Source organism: Furipterus horrens, unplaced genomic scaffold (genome assembly GCF_987537825.1).
Source record: "Furipterus horrens unplaced genomic scaffold, mFurHor1.1.pri manual_scaffold_4, whole genome shotgun sequence".
In the NCBI taxonomy this organism is placed as follows: domain Eukaryota; kingdom Metazoa; phylum Chordata; class Mammalia; order Chiroptera; family Furipteridae; genus Furipterus; species Furipterus horrens.
The window spans coordinates 78,047,233-78,075,096 of NW_028327174.1; the positions used below are offsets into that span (position 1 = coordinate 78,047,233).

Here is a 27,864-nt window from a genome sequence, read left to right on the forward strand (position 1 = left end):
GTGAGGTTACTTATCCCAGAGGCCTGTCAGTCACCCTGAGGAAGCATTTCCCAATTCTGCTGGCGAAATCCCCTTCCACTCCTACTTTCTCAGCTGTCGGGAAATCCTGGAGCAGCTCTGCCCCGGAGCCGCTTGTGTTTTTAATAATCAGGGATTGAACTGAGTTTAAAAAGTACATAAATAAAACGATCACTTCAGGGGCCTGCCCCCCAAACCCCTGTTTGCTGGTTTCCGCTGAAGGCCAGAGGCGATGCTGCTTCCACCAGCTCGCTCTCCAAACATGGACCCAGAAGCTGTGCCTAACTTGCTTGCTTGAAAACTGAGAGTGAGATGTGTCCATGGGCCTCATCCTAGGGGTACTTGTGTCGGGGAGAAAGGAGGGTGTTCTGCAGTTTGAGGGAGCTTTCCCAGGGCACCGCGGGTTGGGCAAAGATGCATGGAGGGATTAGATTTCTTGCAGGGCCACAGTCACCACGCGCAAGGGCGCGGTGACACCTTTCCCCCTGCGCTTCAGCCTGTTGCTTCCCCGGTGGCTCCAGGTCGGTTTTTCCCAGCGACTCCAGTGTGACTTCCGAACTCCCAGGCTCTGGGCTCTTCATGAAATTTGCCCCCGCCTCCAGCCTACTCCTCTCGGGACCCAGGAAGTCTCCAACACTCCAGCTGTCTCCCGAAAAGTCCACTCGGGGGGCGCAGGTCGCAGGGCCTGCAGGGGGTAGGGGCAGCTCTCGGCTATGAAGCCGTCTTGGCTGCAATGCCGCAAAGTCACAGGTGCCGGAGGACTCGGGGGACCCCTGCCGGGGTCCTCACCGGCTCGGGGTGCCGGCCCGGCCCGCAGGGCTTATGTGGCCCCCGGCCAGCGGGGCGCGCTCGGGGCCCGGGGCTGCCGCGGGCTGTCTTCGGGCAGCGGCGGCGAGTACAAGACCCACTTCGCGGCCTCGGTGGCCGACCCAGAGAGGTTCTGGGGCAAAGCTGCGGAACAGATTAGCTGGTACAAGCCCTGGACCAAAACGCTAGAGAACAGACACCCTTCCACCAGCTGGTGAGTGACCCCTTCGCCACCCCTGATCTCTGGGCTTGATGTCTCCTGCACAGGGAACCTGGAGTTCGATTAGGAACGAAAATAGAGACTGGGGATGTGTGCTCAGATCTTTCCATTTGAGTTTAATTTCAGTTTCATAGCTCTCTTGCCTTCTCTTGAGGGATTCAGTTATCTATTGTGAATACAGTTTCCTATAGACAGATTTACCTGGATGCCAGGGCTCTGCTTGGCACTGGGGACGTGAAAGCAACTGAAACAAGGGGCCTGTTTCCAGGGACAGTCCAGTCCAGTGTGGGGGAAAGTCATGTAAACTAATGCAAGCAGTTTATTAAACTAGGGGAGTATTACTAAGTAGCCCTGGGGAAGAAGAGGGTAGGGGAAAGACTTCAATAAAATCACACCTGAGCAGGGTTTGGGAGGATGTCTTCTCCAAATCCAGGAAGACCTCATTATTATAGAGCAGGAGATGGAAAACAGGTTGAAATTTGATTGTTTCTGTGGTTGTGAATAACTGTGTTAGCTGGAGAGGTGGGAGAGGGTGCTGTCAGTCAGGGGCTGGATCCAGAAGGGTTTTATGGATCATGGCAAGTACCTTGGATTAGATCCACAGCTCTGTTGTGTATATGAAGCTGCCCTATGGAGGGCCCAGAAAGAATGCACATAAAAGCCAGGTGGTGCCAGAAATCATGGTAAGAATAAAGGCGTTTCTCCTAGAGTTGCAATTATAACTAGTTATAAACATTCATTTTATATTACAACAAACAGAAATCATTATAGAATAAATGCCAAACTTGCTAGAATGTTAAGGGTGAGGCACAGTCTGTGAGAACTGAGTTGTGGCTGCTTTTTGGGCTTTGTGCCTGGCCCTTAAGAGTGTGGCTGCTCCATCTCCCAGCCATTAGGGAGACAGGTGTCCTGTAAAAATTTAAGAAATACTCCAGTAAGTTTTCTTATTCCCATTTCTAAGTACTTAGCAGTGAGATGGGGGGAAATGACATGGTCAGGTTCACATCTGACCAGTGCCAGCTTGTTGAGGACAGAGAGCCTGGAATGGAGAAGGACAAGGTGACCAGATCTGTGTTGCCACCATACCCTGTCCTGTCCTTTTTGAAAGTGTTCACATGGTTTTCCCTTTAGTAAGTGCCTTCCCCCCCCCCTTTTTTTTTTCCCACCACTCACCGCCTTTTATATTTCTGGCAGTGTCCCAAGCACTAGGTATACACCAATGAGTCATATAAGACCCCTGCTTTTGGGGAGTCATGATGATTAAGAGCTGGAACCAGAATACTGGGTTTGAGTCTTGGCTTTCACAGTTCCTGGCTGTGTGTTCACAGGCATGTTACTTAATCTCTCTGTACTTTAGTCTTCATATATATAAATGTAGAAATAGTAAGAGGATTAACTGAGTAAATAATTAACATTATGTCATAAATGAAATAAACCCTATAGATGTTAGAGGAAAAATAGCTAACTTTTAATTCTTATGTCACAATTGTTTTAGAAGCAGGAAACCCTCCTAGTGTTTCTCAGATCAACACACAGGTTATTTCCTCTCCCAAGTGAGCATTCTCAAAGTTCCACATCCAAATATCAGTCAGAAAGTATGGCACTGAAATGATTTATGTAAACATCCCTCTCATAAACCTGTGTGCAAAGAACTTAATTGTCACTGGAATATTCCAAGTGAAAATCAATGAGGGCCAAACAGAGGACAGTGCCAAACATACATGGAAAAGAAAGGACAGGTTGCTGGAGGGTTAGTTAAGGTTAGGAGGGCCCAGGGGAATGGAGAGGATGTGGAAGACAAAGTGTCAATCAAACAGACATTTAAGACCTGGAGATTTTCACTCTAACCTTTTTCTTTCTTAATATTTAGTTGCTTGCTTAAATTTTCTAAAATTGTGTATAGAAAAATTTGCCAAAGGATCCTTACATTTTCAAAAATTCAGTACATTGTGAATTAGTGAAATTTGACTAAGAACAGTCAAATAACAGTATTCAAACAGTACTAACAGTTGAACTAAAGAATTCAGTCAATTTGAATTTTTCATCTCTGCAATCTTGGTGTCTTGTGGCCATACTTGTTTAATAGCAGGCCAAGAGATCAAAGTGAGTAAGAGATAAGTCTTAAGTCTGTATTTATTTCAGCAGTGTGACGTGATTTTACTAAGAAGTTTGGCAGAAGAGAGTTGGGATGGGAAGAAGAGGTAGAAGGCCAGACATCTAATCTTAAACTTCATTCAATAAGCGGTTTCAGTTTGAATCCATTACTGTGTTGAATACATATTTGTAGTTACTCATTATTGGTTAACAATTTTCTAGAAATCTAAACTCAAGTGCAAGGTGAATTTATTTATTTTTTGTCTTTTTATCTCTAGGGTGTAGGGCAGAGATGACATGATTTTTAAAATGATAGTCAAATAACAGTATACATAGATTTGATGATCTTCTCTATGTCTTTGGGAAGTGCTAAATCGGTATAGGCACAATATGATGTGGAGGAACTTTGCTTATTTTCTTTGACACTGGGATCTGGAGAAGAGAGATATTGACAACCAAGTCCTTAAGTAAAATGAAGAGCGGTTACTACAGCAAATTGTTCTCTCCTAGGTAGAACTGACATACACGTGGTCAAGATCTCTGATGCCCTTTGGATAGCCAAAGGCAAGAGGAATTCTTTTTTTTTTTTCATTAAAAACTTGTCTATTTTTAATGAAAGTGAGCTCCCTTGTGAACTTACAGGCCTTTCAAAAGCCCCAACACATAAAGAGTAATCCACAGCAGCTTTCACAAAGGCTTAAATTTCTCAATAGCAGTTTACATGTATTGTAGCATGAACAGGAAAATCTTTAAAGGTGATATACTAAAGGGACTTTCCATTGTAGGGAATAATCTATGAAATACATTTCTGCTATTCTAATCTCTGAGATATTTGAATCCCAGTTACTATAGGTTCTTTGGCAACTTGTGAAGAAACATCCTTCCTAATTGGTGGTTAATTCACATTGTTGACACCTGACTTTTGGGTTAAGAAATTCTGTTAAAGAGACTCCAGTGGACAACTGCAATCAAAAGTGAAACAATTAAAAATCCTGCTAATTTCTCTACCCTTGGAACAACAAAATGGTTGTTTTGGTTATTTTCTCCTGATTAGACACCTTGCTCTCTGAAATTGACATCCAGCTGCCATCCTCAGAAGAATTAGGTAATACACTTGCATTGTGCATTGCAGTTGATTGTTCTGTGTGGCCATCAGTTTATCCCTTTCTATGGAAGCTCTGTAATCCCCTTTTAGTTTACTTTTAGTTGAATGACATTCAATGATAAGACTCTGATATATTAGTTAGTTTACAATTTAATATGTATTACCAGTGGCTATAAACAAAAAAGGAAAAAACTCCAACTAAAAAACAGATTATTAGGAAATCATTTCAGCTTCATTAACAATTCCATAATGGAAATAGTGTAAGTTTTTTAACATGCAAAATTGCAGTTACTTACTAGCTATGAGGTAAAAGTTGTTCGATTCCTTCAAGTCTTAAAATGAACCATGAGAGTTAAAGACATCAATCATTCAATCACTGTATGTACAGTAAAGAAAAATGATGAAAGTGATAGTGAAAGAACTCACCACACAACAGTATGGGAAACATATATTAAGTAAATATTACCAAACTATTTAGAATTGCAGAAGGTACTATGAAATACAATGGTTAATGGGGAATTTAACATAGTTTTCCCTAGAAAATGATGGAAGGAATCTTGAGGAATTTTTAAGAATGAGATCACAATGAATAGGGATTAGATGGGAGAGGAGAGGAGTAACATTACAGGCAATGAAAACAATATCTGCAAAGGCCTTGAGTTATGTAGTAGCTTAGTAAATTCTAGAAACCGTAGGAAGGCTAATGTGACTGAGGCTTAAGGAATGACTAGGAAATCAAGAAATGGAAGAAAAGAGCCATGCTATGAGTGGTCTTATAAGTCATGTTAAGAATTTGAGATTTTTTTTTCTGGTGCATGTCATATAATGCATGATTAAAACATGAGTTTCCTACTATTTTTGCACTGAAACAAGACAGGTGTGCATTTAACCCAGTTACCAGACTAAGTGGATCTGTTTGACTGCATACATTAAAGTGCAATCAAACACGAGCAAGAATTTACAACCAATAAAGTAAAGGTTTATTAAGTGGAGGAAATGGTGCCAAGCTCACAGTCTGAGGTAAACTTATGCTCAAAGACCTAGTTCCTCAGTGGCTTCCAGAGGATGGATTATATAGGGGAAACAATCATTAATCATGGTGGCTAAAGGAGATAGCATCTTGGGCTCTATTGAGTGATTGGGGCCAGGATAGGGGTCAGTTGATCTCTGTATGGGATCCTGATGTCAGCCATGGCTTTGTTCTGTCTGATTACCCAAGAGTGGGTTAGGATAGGGTCTTTCTGTTTTCTTACTTGGACCTGGGGCTGAAATACAACTGAAGTCCAGATATTATCTTGAGCTTCAAGAAAATGTTTTGTGGTCAAAAGACCTGAGGCTTTGTTCTTAAGACAGTTTAATGCTGACCAGAATCTGATGTCCTCAGGGGTTAATGATTGAGGAGGGAGTGGAGGGACAGAAAGGAAAAAAGGTCATGTTAAAGAAATGGAGTTTCTATGGTTTACAACCTCAGGTCTGCCACTTACCTTGCAAGATCTTCGATGTTCTCATTTGTATAATGAGAATAATGGTAATATCAATTTCTTAGTATTATCTGGGAGAGGCAGGGAGCTTATATAATGTCCAGGACTGTGCCTGATGTACAGGACCAGGGAGAAATAGTCTCGTAAGCAAATATGGCTCAGAAAGTTTTCAGAGATGTGGTAGCATTTGAACTGGATCATAAAGGATCATAAAGTAGGACTTAAGGTAAAACAAACAAACAGACATTTTTCTGCAGGAAACATGACACAGGCATGGAGGTAAGAGAACTAACTGTGCTTGGAGCATTGGTGTAGCAGAAGAGCTGGCTGGTAGTGGTTATTTTGAATTACTGGTATTGGAATTCGGAAGGTAGTTTCAGCATGGTTTTAGAAGGTTTGGAATCACAAAATAAGGCATTTGCACTCACTTTTCAGGCTACAAATCACAATCTGACTGAAAGACTGCAGATCGTGTTGTTTGACCCAGTTGCTGGGCTTTTTGTTTGTCTGTTTTAAATTAGTTATCAGTATTTAGACACTGGAAGATTTCTTCTAAAATCAAAATTTCCTTTAGCAATTCAGTTTTTAAGGCTTCTCCTGAAAAAGTGAAAAAAAAGAAAGCAGAATACATGTCAGCAATGGGTGACCATCATTCTTTCATGGCTAGAACTGAGTAGCTGCTTTCCCAGGCTAAGTTAGACATAGGGACTGCCTGGCCACTGGGTGCAGGGAACAAAAGACATTGTGGTGACTACAAGGATATGAGTCAAATGTCCAGGTGGAGGAATTGATTGTGAAATTAAAGATAATGGGTCGAAATGTGAAAGGGCTTGATAGAGAATTTGGCTCTAAACTGCAAAGAGGTGAGAGTCAAAGCCTGTTGAATGTTGAGTGTAGGGAGGGGGAGAGAAAGAGAGGAAGGAGGAAGGAAAGGGAGGGCGAGGGAAAGGGACAGAAGGGGAGAAAAAAATACTAAGAATTAAACTTCGGGACTTCCAGCCAAGATGGAGGCCTAGGCTGACATGCTCCATCTCATTCCACAACTAAGAAGGAATACAACTACTGCAAAACCAGCAATAACCAGAAGTTCCAGAAAATAAAGCTACATGGAAGTCCAACGTATGAAGTTATAAGCAAGTGGTGCTTGTCCGGACAGGTAGGAGGGGCGAAGCCGGGGTGGAGAGGTCAAGCTGTGCTGGCGGCGGCACTGAGGTAAGCATAGACACCCGTATTTAAGGGGAGACGAGAAGCACCTTGGGAGCACCCCCAGCTGCAGACCAGACCCGTCAGCTTGCGATTCCAAAGCCGGGGAAGGCAGACCCCCATTGCCTCAGACTGTGAGGCCTAGAGGGTGTGGGGATGGAGGAGGAGGCTCCCGGTCTCTCAGCAGAGAGTGAACAGCAGGAATCCATCTTGGACCTCCGGCCCCACACAAAGTGCCACAGTGTGGTGAGAAGGGTCTCCCAGCAGTAAAGAGTGCATGGGGCTCCGCCCCCTATAGTGTAGGAGGTGTGACAGCCCCTCCAAAGAAGAAAAGATAAACAAAGCTGTAAGATGGCGGGATAATGATAGAGATCCCAATCACACAGCTGACCAGAAAGCAAATGCATGAATTAATGGATGAAGAGATAGATAATCTTTCTGAGGCTCATTCAGAGCTATAGTTATAAGACAGCTTACAGAAATAACAGTGGGACTGAATCAAGATGGGGAAGGAATGAAGGCTTGTCCTGCTGAAATGAACAAAAACACAAATGAAACAAGTGAGGGAAGGAAAATCAGGGGTCAAATCAACAAATTGGAACATAGGGAAGGGACAAACAGTCAGCCAGTGCAGAAAGAGAAAACAAAAAGTAAGGAAAATGAGGAGAAGCTCAGAAACCTCTGGGACAGCTATAAGAGAGCAAACATCTGAATTATAGGGTTGCCAGAAGGTGAAGAAAAAGAACTAGAAATTGAAAATTTTTGTGAAAAAATAATGAAGCAGAACTTCCTTAACTTGGGGAAGGAAATAGACTTACAGGTCCAGAAAGCACAGAGAGTTCCAAAAAAACTGGACCCAGGGAGAACCACACCAAGACAAATTATAATCAAAATGTCAAAAATTAAAGATAAAGAGAGAATCTTAAAAGCAGCAAGAGAGAAGAAGAGAATTATGTACAAAGGGTCCCATTTAGACTGTCAGATGATTTTTCAAAGGAGACTCTGCAGGCAAGAAGGGACTGGCAAGAAATATTTAAAGTAATGAAAATCAAAAACCTACAACCACGAATAGTCTATCCAGCGAAGCTGTCATTCAGAATAGAAGGGCAGAGAAAGTGCTTCCAGGACAAAATAAAACTGAAGGAGTTCATTAGATCCGAACCACTGTTGTATGAAATGTTAAAGGGACATGTTTAGAAGACAGAGGATCAAAACTATGAACATTAAAATGAAACCTGTATCACAACGACCAACAATGGGAACGAAGGAACCGAAACAAAGGCAAACTAAGTAGGCAACTAGAGTGGAAAAAGAATTACAGGTAGGGGGAACATATTGGGGGGAGGTCAGCGGGGAAGGGGAAGGGAGAAAAGGGAGAGAGATGATGCAGGAATTAAGAAGCATAGTAGGAAGGAGTGGAGTAGACAGGAAGATGTTGAGAAGAACTATATGCACAACCAGTGGGCACGGACTAAGGGGGGGGGACATTTAGAGGGAGTGGGGTCACTGGGTGGAGGGAAAAGAAATTGGGACAACTGTAACAGCATAATCAATAAAGCATATTAAAAAAAAGAATTAAACTTTGGAAACAAGTAGAAGAGGGAAATACTGTGAGGATGGTTGACACTTGCTCAGAGAGGTAGGAAGAGGACAGGGTATTTTAGTGTCATGGAGAATGAGAAGGAGAAAAGATAAAAATAGGGAAAGTCAATAGCAGTTGAGGGCTCTAGAGATATGTATTCTGAGGCTATTGAGGACTGGAAGAGCAGTTTTGACTCAGAAATCATCAGTCACTTTTAATTATGTGATGTCAGTGGAGAGATGAAGGCCAAAGCCAGAGCAATGCATTTCAGAGTGAACTGATGGCAGGCAAAACATTCCAGGGATGTACTTGACAGTGACCCAAGGGGAGATGAGATGACAGCCTGCAAAGGTTCTAGGTTACACAAAAGGTAGTTTTCCCACCCTCTTTACTTTCCTCTTTGCTCCCCTTAGGAGAAACCCATGTTTAAAGACAGTAGTGAAGAAATCTGTGCAATAGGAATATAGGGAATTTGCTTATTTGAAGCCTATTCCTCATCAGCAGGACTCCCTGTTTTTGCAAGTTAAACTGTGTGGCTTATCTTTTTTCTTTAGATATAGGTACTGGAAGTTCATGAAAGAAATGAGAAAAGTTTAAAAGGTGAAATAAGAGCTACTCAGCAGATCTGTATGTTCTTATTATATACTATTCAGCTAGATATCTAAACATTTGATTGTAAGAATGACAGGGAAGAGAAGGAGAGAGTTGAAAATGGATGAAAAAAGATTTGTTCAATTATTCTGGGGTTATCAGGCATCATGTTAGTAAGTTGTTCAGAGGGGGAGGGGGAAAAGTTCTTTATTTTGTATTAGAACATTTTATGAGTTTGACGTTCTTTCAAAGAAAAAATATGATCTGAATTTTTTATAATCAGAAAATAACTTCCCTATGGAATTTCGATTCTTTGGCAAATAATTAGGCACATAAAACTGTTTGAAAAAGTCAATAATTTTTTTGTATTTATTTTTTTAACTTAATAAAATTTTTTGAAATTACCTTTATATTTCTCAGATTTTATATAATTATTTTAATTCTTGTTTGAAGATGAGTTTTATCTAAAAATGAAAAATTTGTCCCCTTTGACAAACTCTAAAGGAAATAATGTATTCATAATATTGTGCACAGTACAGGTATATTTCAATTTAACTTATTTTTTACAAATATAAAAAATATTTTAAGAAGACGCATGGCCAGCATGAAAATTGCCTGTTGGAAATACTGTTCCTCAAAATAACCTCATTGGAAAGATCAATTTTAAAAGATGGGCTTTATTTTCTATTCTGAAGGTCAGCAGCTTGGTGCTGTGCTGTATCTAATTTTCTCAGTCTGTCATGCAACTGTGTCTTCAGGACAGAACAGGGTGAACTACAGGAATGCTGCAATTACATAAGCAAGGATGGATTGCCTGACAAACGGCACAATCAATGGACAATAGAAATTCAAGCACCTGCTACCAATCCACTACCAAGTGTGGGGGGAAAATCCAAGATCTGAGCACTTCTGGCCATGGCTTACTTTTCCTTTGTTTATGCCATACTGTTATTGAGGGGAAAAAATCCAGTGGTGTAGGTTATCTTCTCCTCCCCCTCCTCCTTAAAAAAACAATTTCCACTTTCATAAGCTACAAGCAGTAACTTCTGAAGAGATCATTACTTCCCATTGTAGTGTTATATTTGCAAGAGAAATGTGTGGGAAGCTAAGGCATTCTTGTGATAATATATATGAATGTTGTAATAACTGCTTAAAATTACACTGTTAGGAAACACATCTTAATGTGGAACTCAAATACTTGATCTAAACCATGTGGATAGAGAACTTGTTATAAAAGGTATTAATTATGCTTGCTTTTGTTGGTGTTTGGCTAAATGAGGTAAGGGGCAGTGCATAGAAAAAAGAGGCACTATTCTTATAGTATCTAGGAAAATAGAAGTTTAAGAGTTTTGAACTTGAAATAGTGCAGTTGACAGTCTTAGAATATCTTTTATAAAAAATAAATTCAAATTCTGAGTTAGAGTTTAATTTTTGACTTTTAAGTAAATAGTGAATTTTATTAATTTAAAATAAAAATTGCTCGAAATGAGAGAAAAGTAATTAAAGTCTTGTAGGTGTTTGACTTAAGAGCAGACTCTGGACTATAGGAACACATTTTCCTTAGGTTTTGATGTTGGAATAACAACATTTTCCAAGTATAAGCTTTCAGTATTTCTCTCCAAAATGGATATATAAGTTAAGTAAAATAAATTTGGGAAGATTAAGAAAAAAGAAAGCTAAGTATCTACTGTGGGCATAAACAATATAGATATTTGTAAAAAAAAATTAGTATACAGAATAAAAACATTTAATAGCTGAAGGGACATAAAATCAGTGTTATTGACTATTAGCTAAATAACTGTAAGTAAAAGCACTGGAGCTTAGAAAAGCCTACTTCTGCACTAATTCCACTCTGTTTTCTCTCTACACTTTTTCTTATTTTTATAGAGCTTCATTGATTCTCAATTGAGAGTTAATTGTTTTTCTAAACCACAAATGCCCTGACTTTGTCTTCCTCCCAACTCTCCCCCTTAGTCAAGGCTGAATGAAGTTTGCTACTATCACCAATGGAAATTTGTCAGATACCTTATTTTGGTGAGTAGAAGAAAAAAGCTGAGGATCATTATTTGTGAAGAAAATAAACTCATTTCTGGGTTACAATACTGTCTCCACTCTTTGAGCAGTACCTGGCCTCAAACAGTCATAAGCTAGGGGAATTGTAAAATGCAGATGTGATGGGTAATATTGTTCCGCAATATCTGTGCTCCTCCACCTCTGAGCACACAGGAGGATTGAATTTCCCCACATAAGCACGGTTATGTGATTAGTTTTGGCTGATGCAGTGAAAGGAGAAGGCATGTCAGTGCACTGCAGTCCTCAGTGCTCTCTGCTCCAGATTGCTAAACAGAAACGCATAGATGATAAATCTTTGGGAGTCCACCAGAACCCACAGTGAGGTTGCATGAGTGAGAGATAAACATTTATTTTTGCGAGCTACAGAGAGTTTACAGTTATTATTGTAGTGAATCCAGGCCCTTTCTCACTGATTGAGAAAAAAATAATAACTTCATACAGGGTGAGGCAAAAGAAGGTTTATAGTGGTGAGTACGTGAAACAGAATTAATAAAGCTTTTGTAATAATCATAACGTGCATGTCTCTTTCCACAGAACAACTGTAAACCTCCTTTTGCCCCATCTTGTAGATTATTTAAAATGATTAAGTGTGCTAATATACATAAGTAGTGCTCAGCTTATAGTTTAAATAGCTAAGATTTATTTGTAGTCATGCTATCTATGAGCCAGGTACAATACTAAGTGCTTTGATTTACTTAATATTTATAACAACACTGTGAAGTTGGGTCAGTTTCTATTCTTACATAATGGGGGTAGAAATGGAGATGCGGAGAGTTTAGGAAACTTGCCTAAATTTATAAAACTATTGCATAGCAGATCTAGAATTTGAACCCAGGTAGTCTGAATTTAGCATCTATAATCTGTCTAAATAATACATTATATTGTTTCTATAATACTAGTCTCAGTTAATTTTTGTTTTTTATTATTTTCATACCCCTTTTCCATTGAAACAATTAAAAGTAATCTTTAAAAAATCTAGATCTACATCACAGTAACATTTGGAAAATGTTCCCATTAGATATATTGTAGAATAATATATTGATGTTCTTTGAAATAAAACTATATTTTATCCATACAATATTTAAAATGTGTACAACAGTCCCAAAGGTGAGGGGAGAAGAGGAAGGCTTTATGTTAATTATTACCTGCTTTAGAAGTGATTCCTGGTCAATAGAAAGCAATATTAATCTTCTCTTGTAAAAATGCTCTGTTGGTTTTCTTGATTAAAGAAAATGCGCGATGACCTCATTATTCATCGCTTACAATATCCTTTAATATTATTGTTATGAAAAAATGACAAATAACCTAATTAATTAAGCTAATTATGTATATTTGAAAAATTTCCCTTCCTTTAACCTCTTAATAGAAGAAAAATACTAGGGATTGTTGCATGTTTGTAACTATGAAAGTTGTTGCTTTTATTTAATTTTTAATGAATTAATGTATTGTATTCTTTCCTGTTTTTCTTTCACTGATTTTCACCTTGATACTAGTGCAGGTGGACAAACCTGCATATGTTAGGTGCAGAGATGAGTTTCTTAGGAGTCATATTGCATACACACTTTCTTAGTTCAAATATCAATATATCATTTTTTGAAATTCAGTATAAGGACAATGAGTTATGCATTCTCTCACTTTTCTGTTATTCCATAAATGTTGCTAAACTTTGGGGAACAAATGATCTAAAACTTTTCAGTGCTTCCTCTGAGTCTTGAGAAGGTCAGCCACAATAAGACTTGGGACATTCGTAGAATCCACACTGCACTGAGGAGGAAATCCATATATGGTTATTTTCTAGCTTATGACTGAGCTATTCCTTTCTTGAAACCTGATGTATTGTTTCTCAGTAATGATAATGGCAACAACAACAATAACACCCATGGCAGCGACAATAGCAGTTAATAATTTTTGAGCACTTGCTTTGGGTTGGGCCCTATGCTAAGACTGTATATGTATCTTTCTTTCAATTCTTCCAACACCATATGAGATAAGTATAGTTAAATGCATCTCCATTATTGTGTAAACTAAAACACTTGTCAAATAATGGTGGACTTTATGTTTCAACCCAGTTGGGTCAGAGTGTATAGCTTACTTTTTGTACTGAATTGCAACTATACTTCTAACTTCTGTCTTGTTGTCATATGACTGTTCAGATGTCAGGACCTAGAGAGGACAGAAGAATGCGAACAACGTTAGAATTCTAAAAGTGTTAAATCAGAGATGCAACTTCCCTTCTCCTCACTTGTAGTCTGTGTTTCTATGTGTCTTCTCCTTTCTTCACGTTTTAGAGGAATATGTCTTCATTGTTTTCCCAGAGTCAACTTGCACATCTTGTTGACAAATGGTTCTTTCCTAAGAAGCACATCACCTTGAATCTTATTTCTCTTTAAGCTAGTTTGGCAAAGAATGTTCAATACTCATCTCCATTTTGTCGCTATACATCCACTATAAAAGCTTACACTCCACTAATACTGTGTTCATACCAGTAATTTTACAAGTCACAATGGGGTAATAGAAGGGCAGGATCAGGGCTCAGTCACCTTTGTTATATCCATAGTGGAATGCACATAACTGTGTATATCAGTTGAACCGATTTTAAAACTTTTTTCACACACCAAGTAACCTTCTTAATCTATCTTCTTAATCTGGATCTGTACATAAATTGCAGCTAGCTATTGCTTGAGTTATCCATCCCACCAGAGCCCAAAATGACCCATGAATATTTGTTCTATCAAGGCATCAAAGGACTGGAAATTCTCTGGTCTTCATGGGTCTTGCTTTTATTAAGACCCAATTGGATCCCTTTGCTCCTCTTTAGCTCATTTATCTTTAAGTTGTAGCAGAGAATATTTTACATCAGCATGGGTTTCTAGTTATCAATCCAGAGACATGCAAACTACAAGGAGGGAAACATTTTACTTCTGTGGTACAGACCAGGCACCTGTGTGAGTATAGACTAGAAAAGTTATCTCTTTGACACATCGGATTCTAAGACTTTGGAATTTAAGAATTGGATCAATATTATGTCACTAGGTTGTCATTTTGTAATAAATATGTTAACCAAATGTACCAAGTTTTATTAACCAAACAAAAATCACTGTTTACAAGTGATAAAAGAAAGATATATACCATATGACTTCACTTATATTTGGAATCTAAAAAAGTGAAAGAAACAACAAAAAAGTGAAACAAAACCGAAACCAGGTTTATAAATACAGAGAACTGATTGGTGTTTGCCAGAGGGGAAGAGGGATCTGGGGTGGGTGAGTTGGGTCCAAACTTCTAATTATAAAATAAACAAGTTATGGGAATGTAATATACAGCACAATGATGATAGTTAACAATATTATGTTGCATATTTGAAAGTTGCTAAGAGAGTAAATCTTTAAAGCCCTCATCACAAGAAAAAAAAAGAAAAAAATTATAACTAGGTATGGTGATGAATGGTAACTAGACTTGCTGTGGTGATGATTTAACAATTATACAACTATTAAATAATTATGTTTTACACCTGAAACTAATATAATGTTACATGTAAATTATACTTCAACTTAAAAAAATGTGAGCAATCAGATAACAAAAAATATTATTTCCTTTAGAACACATATATGGTATTGCCACAAATGACAAAAGCTTAATACTTATGTTACTGGAGTAAAAGCTGAACTTAATCTAATAAACATTTAAATTTAAAATATAAAGCTGATTTTATTATCAGTTTAAAATGTTGGATCCTGACTGCTCAAGATTTCGTATATATGTCTACTATAAATATCTCGTTATTTACATAGTTCAAGAACTACCGGAAATGTGACTTGTAATTACAAGCTTAGTAGGTCTGATTTGATGAAATTTTCTCTTAATTAAATAAATTTATAAAATATTTAATTTAAATATTTAATATAAGTTTTAGATTAATATACTTAAAATTTAATATAAATTTTAAAACTTATAATTAGTAAGAGTACTTTTAATTAGAAAGGTTTTCTTTTTCTTGCTAAATATCTAGTTATTTCAAAGACTGTAATTGATGGCAATAATAATACTCAAATTAAAATCTCTTAAATCTCAACAGATGATCTTACCTTATATGTGTGTGCACTTCTGTGTTTGTGAGTGTGTGTTAAAGCATTACAGGATAAAAAATACATTATTATGGTAATGATAACCACAATAATACTCCTTATCATAGTTTTTTAACTTTTCAAGATAGTACTTTCTTAAAGAAGAATTTAGGGAGCATTAAGTAATTTGCACATGTTCACTTCACATGCAGGTAGCAGATCTAACATGGAAAACGACATCTGTTAGAGTGTTTTAGCTTCTCATTGTGTCATATTTCCTTTCTAATTAATCCTATTTTATCTTCATAATACCAGTGTTACAGATTTAAAATCAAGCCAGGTGCATATATACATATCTACACACACATATCTGTTTGCTGATGTGTTATATTTATAAAAGAGAAATTTTTTGGTTCTCAAATTTTTTCATTAATTAGCTCATTTGTTCCCCCATTCATTCTTTCCTCTTTGTCTTGTTCGTTCAGCAAATGTTTATTGTCTTCTGTGAGCCAAGCACTAATCCAGGTGCTGAATGAGAGTCTAGATAATGTGTAATTTTAAAGAACGATGTCAAACATCAAAGGAAAGAAGTGTGTTTGCTTGTAATAAAATAGTTTTATTTTCCTGTTTAATAACAGAAGAGTAATCATGAGTGATATGGACTACTTAGTTCTCTGAATACATGGGTAATAAAATTAGTTTTATTTTACAATCAACTCTACTCAGAATTGCCTTTGTTGAGGTGTCAATGACTAGAGCACACAGCTTCACATTTCGGTGAACAATGGCCATTCTCTAACTAATAAATCCTTTAATAGATAAAAGGCTCAAGCCATTTAATTTTGTCCCTTTGTGCAGCCTCTCATTTTCTCTTAGAGGTGCTAACACACAGGAAGACGAGGAAAAGACAAGTAACAAACAAACAAAAAGGAGTAAAAGGAGCTAATGGGCTTGGTTAACATTAGCTAGATAATGAATTTTTGGATAATTGAGCAAGCTGTACTGTATTCAAGTTTCAAATTATTGAATGTTGAAGGAAAGTGCTTTATGTATGACTGTGATATGTAGATAGTGGGGGAACTGGCAAAGGGAGCAAAGATGTAGGATTAGGCTAGAAAAAAAAGCACAATAAAAATTTTGTCTATTTTGCTTAATATTTTAAGTCGTGCTAAATGGTATCTAGTCAGTTAAGTTAGTTTTACCTTTGTAGTTGTGGCTGTTAGGTTTGGATCTGTGCTTAAGGCTGTTTTGTTGAGAGGTGAAGATGGGAAGTTGGGCGAGAGGCATAATGTGGTTTCATTAAAAGAGCAGAGTTGTATACTCACAGGACTTAGGTTTGAGGTAGAGGTTTGAATTATTTTTCCTTGACATTTCTTTATTCAAAGATAATTCTGATTAAAATTTAGGTTCATATTTTTGTTTCACAAGTAGCAGTATTACTGTAACTTTTAACTAAATAAACTTAGGAAAGCCAAAATAGAGGGAAAAATCAGCTGCAGTTTAATATCTAAGTAGATTTTCAATATATATCTTGGTATATATCTCAGTATATATCTTGGTATATTTTTCTTCAATATTTCATTTTTTTAAATTTTGATTTTAAAATAACTACAGACTCACAAGAAGTTGCAAAAGTATTACAGAGATTTCCTTTCTATCCATCACTCAGCTCCCCGAAGGATAACACCTTAGTACCTTATCAAAACCAAATTTGACAATTGGCAATACAATTCACTAGACTACAGGTTTTTTTCAGATTTACCATTTTTTGTATGCACTTGTATTTTTTGCATGTGTATTTGTTTACTTTTTTAAAATTTATGATCTATACTTGTTTGTCAGTCTGTTTGACTTTCTAGGTCTCTTTTTGTTTTTAAAGAAAAATGGAATTATATTGCCCATACTATTTGATATCTAATTTTTCACTGGTGATAAGTTATGGTTTTTTCCATATATCTATTCCATTTTACCATTTTAAATGTATTCAGAATATTTTAACACATTTTTGGTAAATGTAAAATTATTTCACAATCTCATTATAATGTTATTTAAAGGGTTTCTTTTTATTAGCTCTTATAAACAGGCAGATACTTGCATCTCTGGACACAGAATTCCAAATATTTTTCTGTGTGTGTGTGTGTGTCCTCCTCTTGTTTCTTTCTTTCTACCCTTTCTATGGATGATTTATTAGATTTCTGGGTCAAATAGACATCATATACTTTCTGATGTACATTGTCAATTTTTTTCTCCAAAAAGATTAATAAAGAATGCAAATAAGGTCCCACCACCTTTTTCCTTATGAATTATTTAGAGAATAAATAAAGGTAATAATTTAGTGGACACAGAACACTAGGCTTCGTAAAATCTTAACATCATGTCGTATTTGCTTCAGACCTTTTTATTTTCAGCAATAAAACAAAATTTATGCTCCCTTTTTATTTCCTCCAGTTACATAGTCTTCATAGAAATAATCTCTGAAGGCTGAATGGGAAGAAAAAGTTCTTAGATATTCTAAAATGATTGATTGTATTTCTCCTCTTTAATAAGAGCTTGTATTAAACATCTCTCTGTGGACATGAGCTAAGTGTTGTGCAGAATAAGTTAATGAATGTGGTGTCTGCCTTCTGGGAACCTCAGCTATAGAAGAGAGTTTTAGAACATTGCAGTATGTCATTCTGCATGAGTTATAGCCTTAAAGAGAATGAAACAGACAGCTAAGACAAGGATGTAATAGAGAAATAGAAAAATATGCAGTCCTAAAGTCCTAAGGTTTAGAGCACATTAATTTCCATTTTTACCCATTTATCCTCTCCTTCTTCCCATTTTGCTCTAATCAGAGTAAGATAACACCATTTAAAAAATTGGCTACCTCTTCCCCTGCATGTTGCTGGGGCTGCTCTCTCTTTACCTTTCTCCCTCTTTCTCTTTCATTTTTGTTCTTCCTCCACTATGGCATTATTATTATCATCGAGATTAAATGCTGACAGGCATCTTCTCTTCCCTCCAACAAATACCAGTAGACAATGGAAAGTGTGCCTCCTCTTCTGCCCCCTCCTGGTTCTCTCGATAGCTTTAAGGTTTGCGGGATTACGTTCTTGGGCCTCGGTGGGCATCCTGGTTTGGAGGTCTGGTTTTATAAGAATCTGCTCTGGTTTTGAATTTAGTTTCTCATGAGCTCATTGTGACTTATTTTTGCTTTGTTTGATTGAGGGCCACTGGCCCTAAGAGTGTCATAAATGTTCCTTTGAAAAGGACTGACTAATAAAGTATACGTTCCTTTAAAACATACTTTTCAGTTTATATTTATTTAAGATTATATTTAAATACTAATAAATTATGCTTTGAAGTTTAAATGTGCTTTGATCTTATCTTTTATATTGACCTTTAATATGAATTTAATTAATTGTAATTTTATCTTTTCCTTAAAAAACGTTATTATTATTATTTTTTTTTTTTTATCCTCACTCAAGGACATTTTTTTCTTCACTGCTTTTAGAGAGAGAGGAAGTTAGAGGGAGTGAGAGAGAGAGAGACAGAGAAAGAGAGCCTACCCTGACCAGGGTATGTGCCTGACTGGTAATCAAACCCTCAACCTTTTGATCTACAGGGTGACTCTCCAACCAACTGAGCCACATTGGCCAGGGCATTTATCTTTTTCTTTTCTTATGTTAAATCAAGTCTTGTTTCCTTTTGCTTCAATTCTCTGTTTCCTACATTTTCTCTAGAATAAAAATAAAACAAACAAGATAAAATGGTGTTCTCACCTTCTGCTTTGAATTTAACTGTCAAGCATGACTCACAGCCGGAGGACCTTTAAGATGATTCATTTATGCCTTTTTTCTCCATTGACAGTGGATCCAGTTCAGATAACAGGTATTGATTTCCTGAAAGCCTTTCATTCCATTCTTTTTCCTTTTGACTGCATGTCTCACCATTGGCAAATCATTCAGTTTTAATCCGAGGTGATCTGGCCAGGGTGCAGATGTCTGGGCTGTCCTTTCATGTCCAGATGGGGCAATCTGTGGCCATAGCTGGTGGGATGGGGCCAGGGTCTAAGTGTATGTACTTATGTATAAAGGATCAGTAAGGCTAAAAAAGTCTCTCTCTCTTTGTGTTAGGTTTCCCTGTCACAATAATTGTCCTATAGAGAGATGTGCTTTCCAAGTACTTTTTCAAAAACAATATCCCTAGTGGTTAAATTACCATAAGGTTATTGTGCTGCCCCAAGTAAGCAATTAGCCAATTTGGAGGGTTTCCTGGAACAGTCAGTTGATACTGCCCAAGGCCAAGTATCTAATTTAGACGGGATGTCACTGTGTGAATAAAGCAATATGATGCCCTCTTAAAAATGCTTAAAGCCTTCTCTGTTTGTGGGCAATAGTAGTCTTTTGAGCTAGTCATTGTTTCTGTTGAGTGTTTACCTCATGAGACTCTTTCTTATTTGTGTTAATGTGTCAGAAGAGTACTACGTCAATTCACATTCATTTACACTTGCACACATTTATTTAAAAATAATTATTGAGCATTTGCTGTGTGCCATTAATGAGCTAGCTCATGGTCTCTGGCCACAGGAAATGGTGTCTAGTGAAGGTACAAGAATTACTCAGATAAGCTCACACATGTATAAAATTGGAGATTCGTTACATTTTCCTTGGATTTAGAATGCACTAGATTTCATTCCTCTATTTGTTGGTTTAATAACTCTGGAAAGTTATTTGTTTTGGGAGTAACATTATTTTCCCCAAGGGATAATGTGTAAAGTAAATGATTTGATGTATATAAATTACCAAACTCAGAACCTGGCACATTATTGGTGATTAAAAAATGTTAATTCCTTCTTCTACTTCAAAACTGTTCTTTTTTCTTTCTTATTCCAAATTTCCTTTCAAAAGAACATACACTTGACACTTACAGATGAAAAAGAATATCTCCGCTATATTTGCTACCACCTTCCTTCTTCTTCTAGTTCCTTTTGATTTGTTTCCTCGGTAGTCCCGCCTCCCTGCCATCACTTCTTAGGTTTGTCAGTAGACACCAACTAATTCCATTTCCTTGTTTGCCTCTCAGTTGCCTCTAAAGTCTGCCCTGAAATTCATTTCTGAGCAGAGCATTCCCCTACTCAAAATTTTTTAATGGCCTTCCCTTAAGAGGGCATTCAAGGCGTTTAAGATAAGGCTTGCACTGGTCTTTCTTGCCTTAGCTCATGTTATGCTCCCACCGCAAATACACATCTCTTATTTCAGCTGCACTAATGCACCTGCACTTCCAAAACAGAACCTGGACTTTGTCCTATTTCTGTACTTGTCTCACTTGTCATTGCCATTGAACAATGAACAATATTCTCATTAATTTGCCATCTCTCTCCCTTTAGCTACCTTTACTTTACTGTTCTGTTTTACTAAAAACAAAAACAAAAACAAAAACAAAGCAAAAACCAGTTAAAGATTTGCACAAGCTAAAGAGAAATGAGAGCATCCTCCTCTTTCTGTCCTAACTTCTTGGCCATGTTGTCTGTACTCCGGGTCCTCCTCTCCCTTATGCTCCTGCATCTGCTGCAAGGTGGCTTCAGTCCTCATCACTGTATCCAAATTGCTTTCCCAAAGATCATCAATATCTATTATATCTATTAGGACTTCAAGTGAATTCAATGCATTCACTTCAAGTCCTTACCTTAATTGACCTCTTTAGTATTTAACTCTGGAACCACCTCTGTTTCTTTGAAATTCCTTGAACTATACTCACTGTCTAGTATGGTAGCTGGTAGCCAGTGTGACTATTTAAGTTTAATTTAATGAGAATTAAATAAAATGTAAAATTTAGTTCTGCAGTCACATTAGTCAAATGTGGCTATTAAACACTTGAAAGGTGGCTAGTGTGATTGAAGAACTAAGTTGTAAATTGTATTTACTTTCAATTACAGTAATTAAATATAAATTTAGCCAGCCCCCTGTGGCTAGTGGCTTCCCAGTGAGCATGAAAATATAGAACATTTCTATGCTTACAGAAATTCCTATTGGACAGGCCTCTTGAGCAAGGTTTGGCAAAGTTTTTAAGGGTCAGTTAGTAAATATTTTTGGCTTTGCAAGCCAGATAGTTTCCATTGCAACCTCTGAATTCGGTTGTTATTGAGAAAAAGCAGCCACCGAGAATATATAAACCATTGAGAGTGGCTGTGTTTCCATGCAGGTGGTGGCCCAGGCTTGTCATGTGGCTGTAGTTTGCTGGCCTGTCCTAGAACCCTGTTTTTTTAAGTAGAGTTTTTCATTTTCTTCCCATTTATCTCTAAAATTTTACTTTTTCAGTGTTCCCATTTCTCAGATTCCTCCTTCCTTTTCATCTTTATCACACTTCATTATTGCGGAGACTCTCTATAAACAGTCACCCTCCCCAGCCCATCACATCCATTGCCACACAACTGTGCTTTTGAAACTTATTTAAGCCAGTTTCTTCATTTGTAAATGTGTGTAGTAATAGTGATTACCTGATAAGGTTATTATATGATTTATACCTACCATGAGCACAATTTTATACACAATGGAATACACATTCGTATACATATTGTGTATAAAATTGTGTTCATGGTAGGTATAAAGTACTCTCACACTAACTCATTAACACTGAATAGTGATTGAGACTTGGACTTGACTGCCTGATGTCTAATCCCAGCTTGTCACACACCAGTGTGGACCTTGGGTAGGCCACTAACTTCTCTGTACGTCAGTTTCCTCATCTGTAAAATGAGGATGCTATTAATATACACACAGTTGTTATGATAATTAAATGAATGAATTAATGTTAAATGCATATAGTATTGTCTTGTTACAAAACGCTATGTTAATTTGCCTGCAATCTTACAGCTCGTAAATGACATGTCTGAGATTTGAACTCAGCCCATTTGACCTTAAATCCCCGGCCTTTGCACTCCACTACATTCCTTTTGACATCTACTGGCTCCTTTCCATATTCTCTTAGTTGGAATTATTCTCTTCTTTGTCCTGTGCTTTCATTATATTTAGTTTACACTTCTGTCAGGAAATTTGCCACATGTTCCTTCTTATTACAATTATTGCAAATCAGTCTATCTTTTGAGAGTGAACTGCATGTTCCATTATAGTTTCCTCCATTTCTTCACAGTCTCAAGTCTAATCAATGATAATTATTGTTAAATTTGTTGACTAGAACTTTTAATGAGAAAACCATTATTTATAATAAATTTTTCAATAAATAAGGGTGGTGATCTGCTGATGTCTGCTTATAAAATAATGAAATATTTCTTATAAAGGTTGTATATTCATCACTGGTATATAGAGTTATTATTTTAGTATGTAGATAACCAAATGTGTTCATCATCCTTGGGCTTGATTCATTTAACTTTTAAAAGAGAGCTTGACATTTATTTTTGTTTTTTTATGAAATTGTGATGAAGTGAAGACCCAAATAGTAGGTCATCAATGAAGGAAATTAAATATGATCCAAAGAAAGAAGGTCACATCAGAAGGTAAATTATGTGTTGGACTTTCCCATTATTTAATAATGAATCCTTGCAGATGACAGAAGTCAGTAGCTGAGAATACAGAGCAGGTTATGACATCGTGAGTACTAAACGTCGTGGTGTTGGAGGAAGAAGCTCTCAACAGTTATCTCAAATTGAAATATGGCTGCTTGCGAAAGAGTTACCTGTGTCACACTGTTCCAGGTACATTATATATTATTCTCAGAATTGGAGGGAGTGGTGGAATTGAGAGGAACGTTTTACAGTTTATTAATTCAACTTTCCATATTTGGGTAATCAGATTCACAGAGTAAATGCTATAAATTTCATCCTCTAAAAGAAGTATTTTTTTGTGTGTCAGAGTTTTATTTCCTTTTATAATGTTTAAAATTGATTTAATCAATACATGCTTAAATTAAAAAAAACATTAATTCTCAACAAAGGGAAGGTTAGTGGTGATGGGAATTGATGGAAACAAGAATTATGTGAACATTTGTCACTAATTCCTCTGGCACCCAGAGATCAAGACTATAGACCTTGTCAGGCTCCCAACCTCTTAAAAATCCTTCAGTTATCTACCACATTCATTGATCTAGCCTGGTGTATGGGCCAAATACACCTCCACTCTAACTTATTTGATGAACAAGGCCAAAGTGAAATACAGGATGGGCTAAAAACTGGTATTAGGTATTATACAGTCTGATTCAGGGTAGGCTACAGTGAAGAAGAGGTCAAGAATAAGATTCCCTCCAAAGATCTGAGTCTAACTTTTTGTGCTAGATATAAGCTAGCAGGAGTTAGCGAGGAAAAGGCAAGGAAAAATAGAGAATTATGTACAAGTAGAAATGCATAAGGAGTTTCAAGAACATTCTTTCTGGAGCTCCTTCTGAAGACCCTCAGCAGTGCCTTTGTGAGCTCAGACACGGATGATGTCACATCTTGACTCCTTTTGGAGGATGTCTAATATTGTTGTAGTGACTATATACACTAGTGGAGATTCTTCCCATTTCATTTGCCCTGGAATGTATCCTGCTGTTTCTTAAATTATGAAATATGATAACTTTAAAGTTTGTTTGAATTTGCTAAAATTGATGGATCTTAAGACTTTTATATCAGTCAGGATAGACTAGATTTTGCTGCAGGAATAAACAACCCTGAAATATCCCTGGTTTAAAAAGCCCAGGTATGTGTCACTCATACACGTTTATCTTGGCTTACCTGGGAGATTTGCTCCACACCATCCATCCTCACTCAGGGATATAGGCTGATAGTTACCACTTGTAATGTCACTCATTCTTGTGGCAGAAAAAAGTGAGAAGAAAATGTGGTAAACATGCATTGGATCTTAAAGACTTCTTTGATTACACCCATAGCCATTTCATGGGCCACAGCCAACTTCTTGGCCATGCCTTATTTTATATGGGTATGAAAGTGCAGTCTTGTAAGTGCCTGGAATGATGGCAAGTGAAATCATAATGGACAGTGGGAATGATGATGACTGATTTATAGCAAATCTCGGTGTGATTTGAAGGTTCTATGTAGCCCTTTATTATAACTATTCAGCAGCTTGAGGTTGATTTTGATGAGAAAAATAAATAAGAAGGAGTAAAAATTTTTTGGCCTAATTTTTGGTTTCTGAAACCTGAGTTTAGATGTTGTTATAACTTTAAGAAATGTGTCCTTTACAGGTAAAAATTGAAAAGAGATGTTTTCATTTAATTAAAATTTTATCATTAATATTAGTTATACTGATTATAAAGTTAATAATTCAGTAAGACCAAGAGCCAATTTATATTTTTCTTTAAATATATTTAAATCACCCATTCAATACAAAAATACTTGTTCATAAAAATTAAACAGCACAGAAGTATTTACTAGATAAAAATATAGACTAACCCTTCTCCATACTGTCCCTCAAATTTTTCTCTTACCCAGAATTTATCACTATTAACATTTTCTTGTCCATTTTTCTAGACTTCTTGTTCTTTTATACAACACTGAGGTTAATACTCAAGTGGCTTGCTTTCAGAAGTACAGTTTGGAGAAATATATCTTCTCCTAAATCGCTGAACTAACTTAGTTGGTCATGAACAATATATGAGAATGGCAGTTTCTCCTTACTCTCAGCAACACTGTTTATTATACCTTTATATTAATCCACTGTGGGGGGGGTAGCATCTCATTATTGTTTGTACATATGTCCATTTATTTGATTGTTGTTAAGGCTGAGCATGACATAATTTTGTTGTTGTGTACTGGCCATTATTGTCTTCTTTCTCTATGGATAGTGTGCTGAGATTCTTTGCCTATTGGATTTTAATTTTTTTCTTATTGATTTTTAGGTACACTTTAAATATCATTGAAGTTGCAAATATATCTTTCTCTTTGTTATTGATGTTGAAAATATGCCCTCCTCACAGCTTTATGATGTCTTATTTTATATTTATATCTATATATCTGTATACGTATATATCTATATTTACTTATCTATTGTCTATCTATCTATCTATCATCTATCTATCTGCCTACCTACCTTTCTATCTGTTGACCTATCTATACACACATGAACACTCACACACACCCTCAACTGAGTTTGAGATGTAGGTGCTGAGCGGAGTACATTTGCAAATCCATGTGAGGATCTCTGTTTATTTGTTAATTCTGATTTTGATTACTAGAGTACGTCTTCCTATGGCCTAATTTTTAGGGATTGCTTAAGGGAGAAGAGGGGATTTTCAGATGGTAATGGTATGTACGCTTTTTTGGCTCCTGGAAGTTACATAGAGCCTATTTCTATTCTATAGGTCTTAAAACTCCTAAACGAACATCCATGCAGAAGCACTCCCTGTTTCAGAAACTTAAGACTGCAGGCTGTTAAACGTTTGTCTGATGCGTATGTGTGCATAAATGTGTGTGTGTGGGGAGGGGGTGTTGCTTATATCTTAATTATACATCCGAACATCCATGGTTCATTCTTTATTTCTACCTGCCTCTAATCTTGAAGTTATTTCAGAGTTTTATTGACTGATTTTTAAAAATTACATGCTTAGCCTTTTTATTCCAAATTTAGTTAGGATTTATAGGTTTCTCATGAATGTATTCTGTGATATGATTACATAAATTCTTATAGATCTCTATATACTTTCTTTTATTTTGATTAACAGTGTGTAAAAATGTCATAAAAATCTCTCTGTATTAGTATACTTGGGTCTACCATGTTTATCATGACTTTTGGACTTAGTCATTCTGCTCCTGTCTGCTTTATATATTCCAAAAATTCGCCACTGTTCTTCTGACCAGTTGCAACACCGTTTATAGTGGTTTCATTATTTTTATCAATTTAATTTCAGTTTTATGTTTTGTTTTGCTTTTGTTTTCCAAGTGGGCTACAGGGTATATTTTAGGTTGCTTGCAATTTTCTGCAGAAGGGATTTGGGCAGGATAAAGAATATGAAATTGTTTTATTTCTTCCCTCAGTGGAACTAAAAGCGAGTTTAAAGAGTTATTCACAAGACTGTTGACATAACATTCCAGTAGTTATATATAGAAACTATATATCCCTGACAAGGCTCTTCTCTCTCTCTCTCTCTCTCTCTCTCTCTCTCTCTATCACCTATCTATAAATATATAAAATGTTAATACATATGGGACAAATGGAGCATCACAAAGAAATGAGGACAGTAAGGATTAGTCAAGAAATTATGCTTGAAAAATTGACTACTGATAAACAAATATAATTGTACTGCCACATCACACACATATCGTGCAATACATATGTGTAATATATAATATATAACATATCACATATGTATGCATGAGTAAATTAATGGTACATTGAAGAGATCAATAAAAAAAGTAGAATGAATTAATTTAGAGGAAAAACTTGCAAAGGAAAATGAAAAGTTTATTTGATTACATAAAAATTTTAATTTTTTATATCTTGAACACCATAAATTAAAATTAGTGAAACAATTTAGAAAATAACTTGTAACAATGTCAGACTTAAATTTAATATACTATATAAAGAGCTTTAAAATGTTGGGAAGACATTATACTTAATAATAATAATCAAAGAAATCAAAATTAAAATATTTTTTACTTCTCAAATTCTAGAAAATTGAGAATAATACTGGGGAACACAATTTTCATTGAATTAGATATGATAATTGTTTTTGACTAACTTTTGGCATCTGAATCCAAAAATGACACCAGTTTTTCTCTATCGCATCAACTTTTTAAGGTACAGGATGCCCTCCCTTTGTCCCCAAAATCATATAAAATGTACTTACAAAGGAAAATAAAGAAAAAATTACCTGAATATACCATTTATTTAGAGTTATTTTATTCACAGAAAGGCTATAAATTGTTACTGTAGGACAAATTGTATACAAGTAGTAAAATTCTGCTACCAAACATACATAATAAGGTATTTTATCTCTTCAAACGAGAGGCTAGAAAATGCCAAAATGAGATACTTGAAACAGTCTCCCTCAGTTGGCAAAACTTTAAAAATTGCTTCATGAGACCCAGTTTTATGTGCAGAGGTGGGAATATAATGTTCTGTCTGTCAACAATTGGCTCATGTAGAATCTTTGGATCACCAGGTTTGAGGTCAGATCTTGGAGTCCAATTTGACTCCACCCAATGCTTCTCATGAGCCCTGCTTTCCCACATACACAGAAAACAGGGATACTTGGTATATCCATGTTGCTGACCAGGAAGGAAGCAGACCATTTTAAGGTCAACACAGATGATCCAATTGTGCTTGTGATATTGCAACAAATCAATGACTCTCTTTATGTCTTCATATTCGTCATGAAAACAAACTGAATGGCCAATTGGGACTGCACTAAATAAATTGCCATTGTAGAGGAGGACACATTTCATGCTCTACTTTGAGCTACCAATGAACAGTCACCATTCAGTTGCATTCTAGATTAAAATTTCCAATTCCTCCATTAAACCATGTATGTTATGGCAATACACAGAGCCACCATCACTTTGAAAGTACTGCAGAAATGCACTTTCTCTTAAGTGAAAGTAGGATACCTTCGCTCCTTTTTCAAGCAAGTTTTTCTCATGCAGTCTTGATGCTAGGAGTTCTGAAGCCTTTTTGAATAGTCCCAAATCTCAT

General features: G+C 36.5%; 1 protein-coding gene across 1 annotated transcript in view; it reads left to right on the forward strand.

The window, feature by feature from the left end:
- The first annotated feature begins 508 nt into the window (after positions 1-508).
- ACSS3 (acyl-CoA synthetase short chain family member 3) overlaps positions 509-27,864 on the forward strand; it is a 170,973-nt gene continuing 143,617 nt past the window's right edge. The window contains exon 1 of the mRNA XM_090273670.1: positions 509-1,039. Within this exon, the coding sequence (XP_090129796.1) occupies positions 732-1,039 (308 nt within the window). The 5' untranslated portion in view covers positions 509-731. The remainder of the gene's footprint in view (positions 1,040-27,864) is intronic.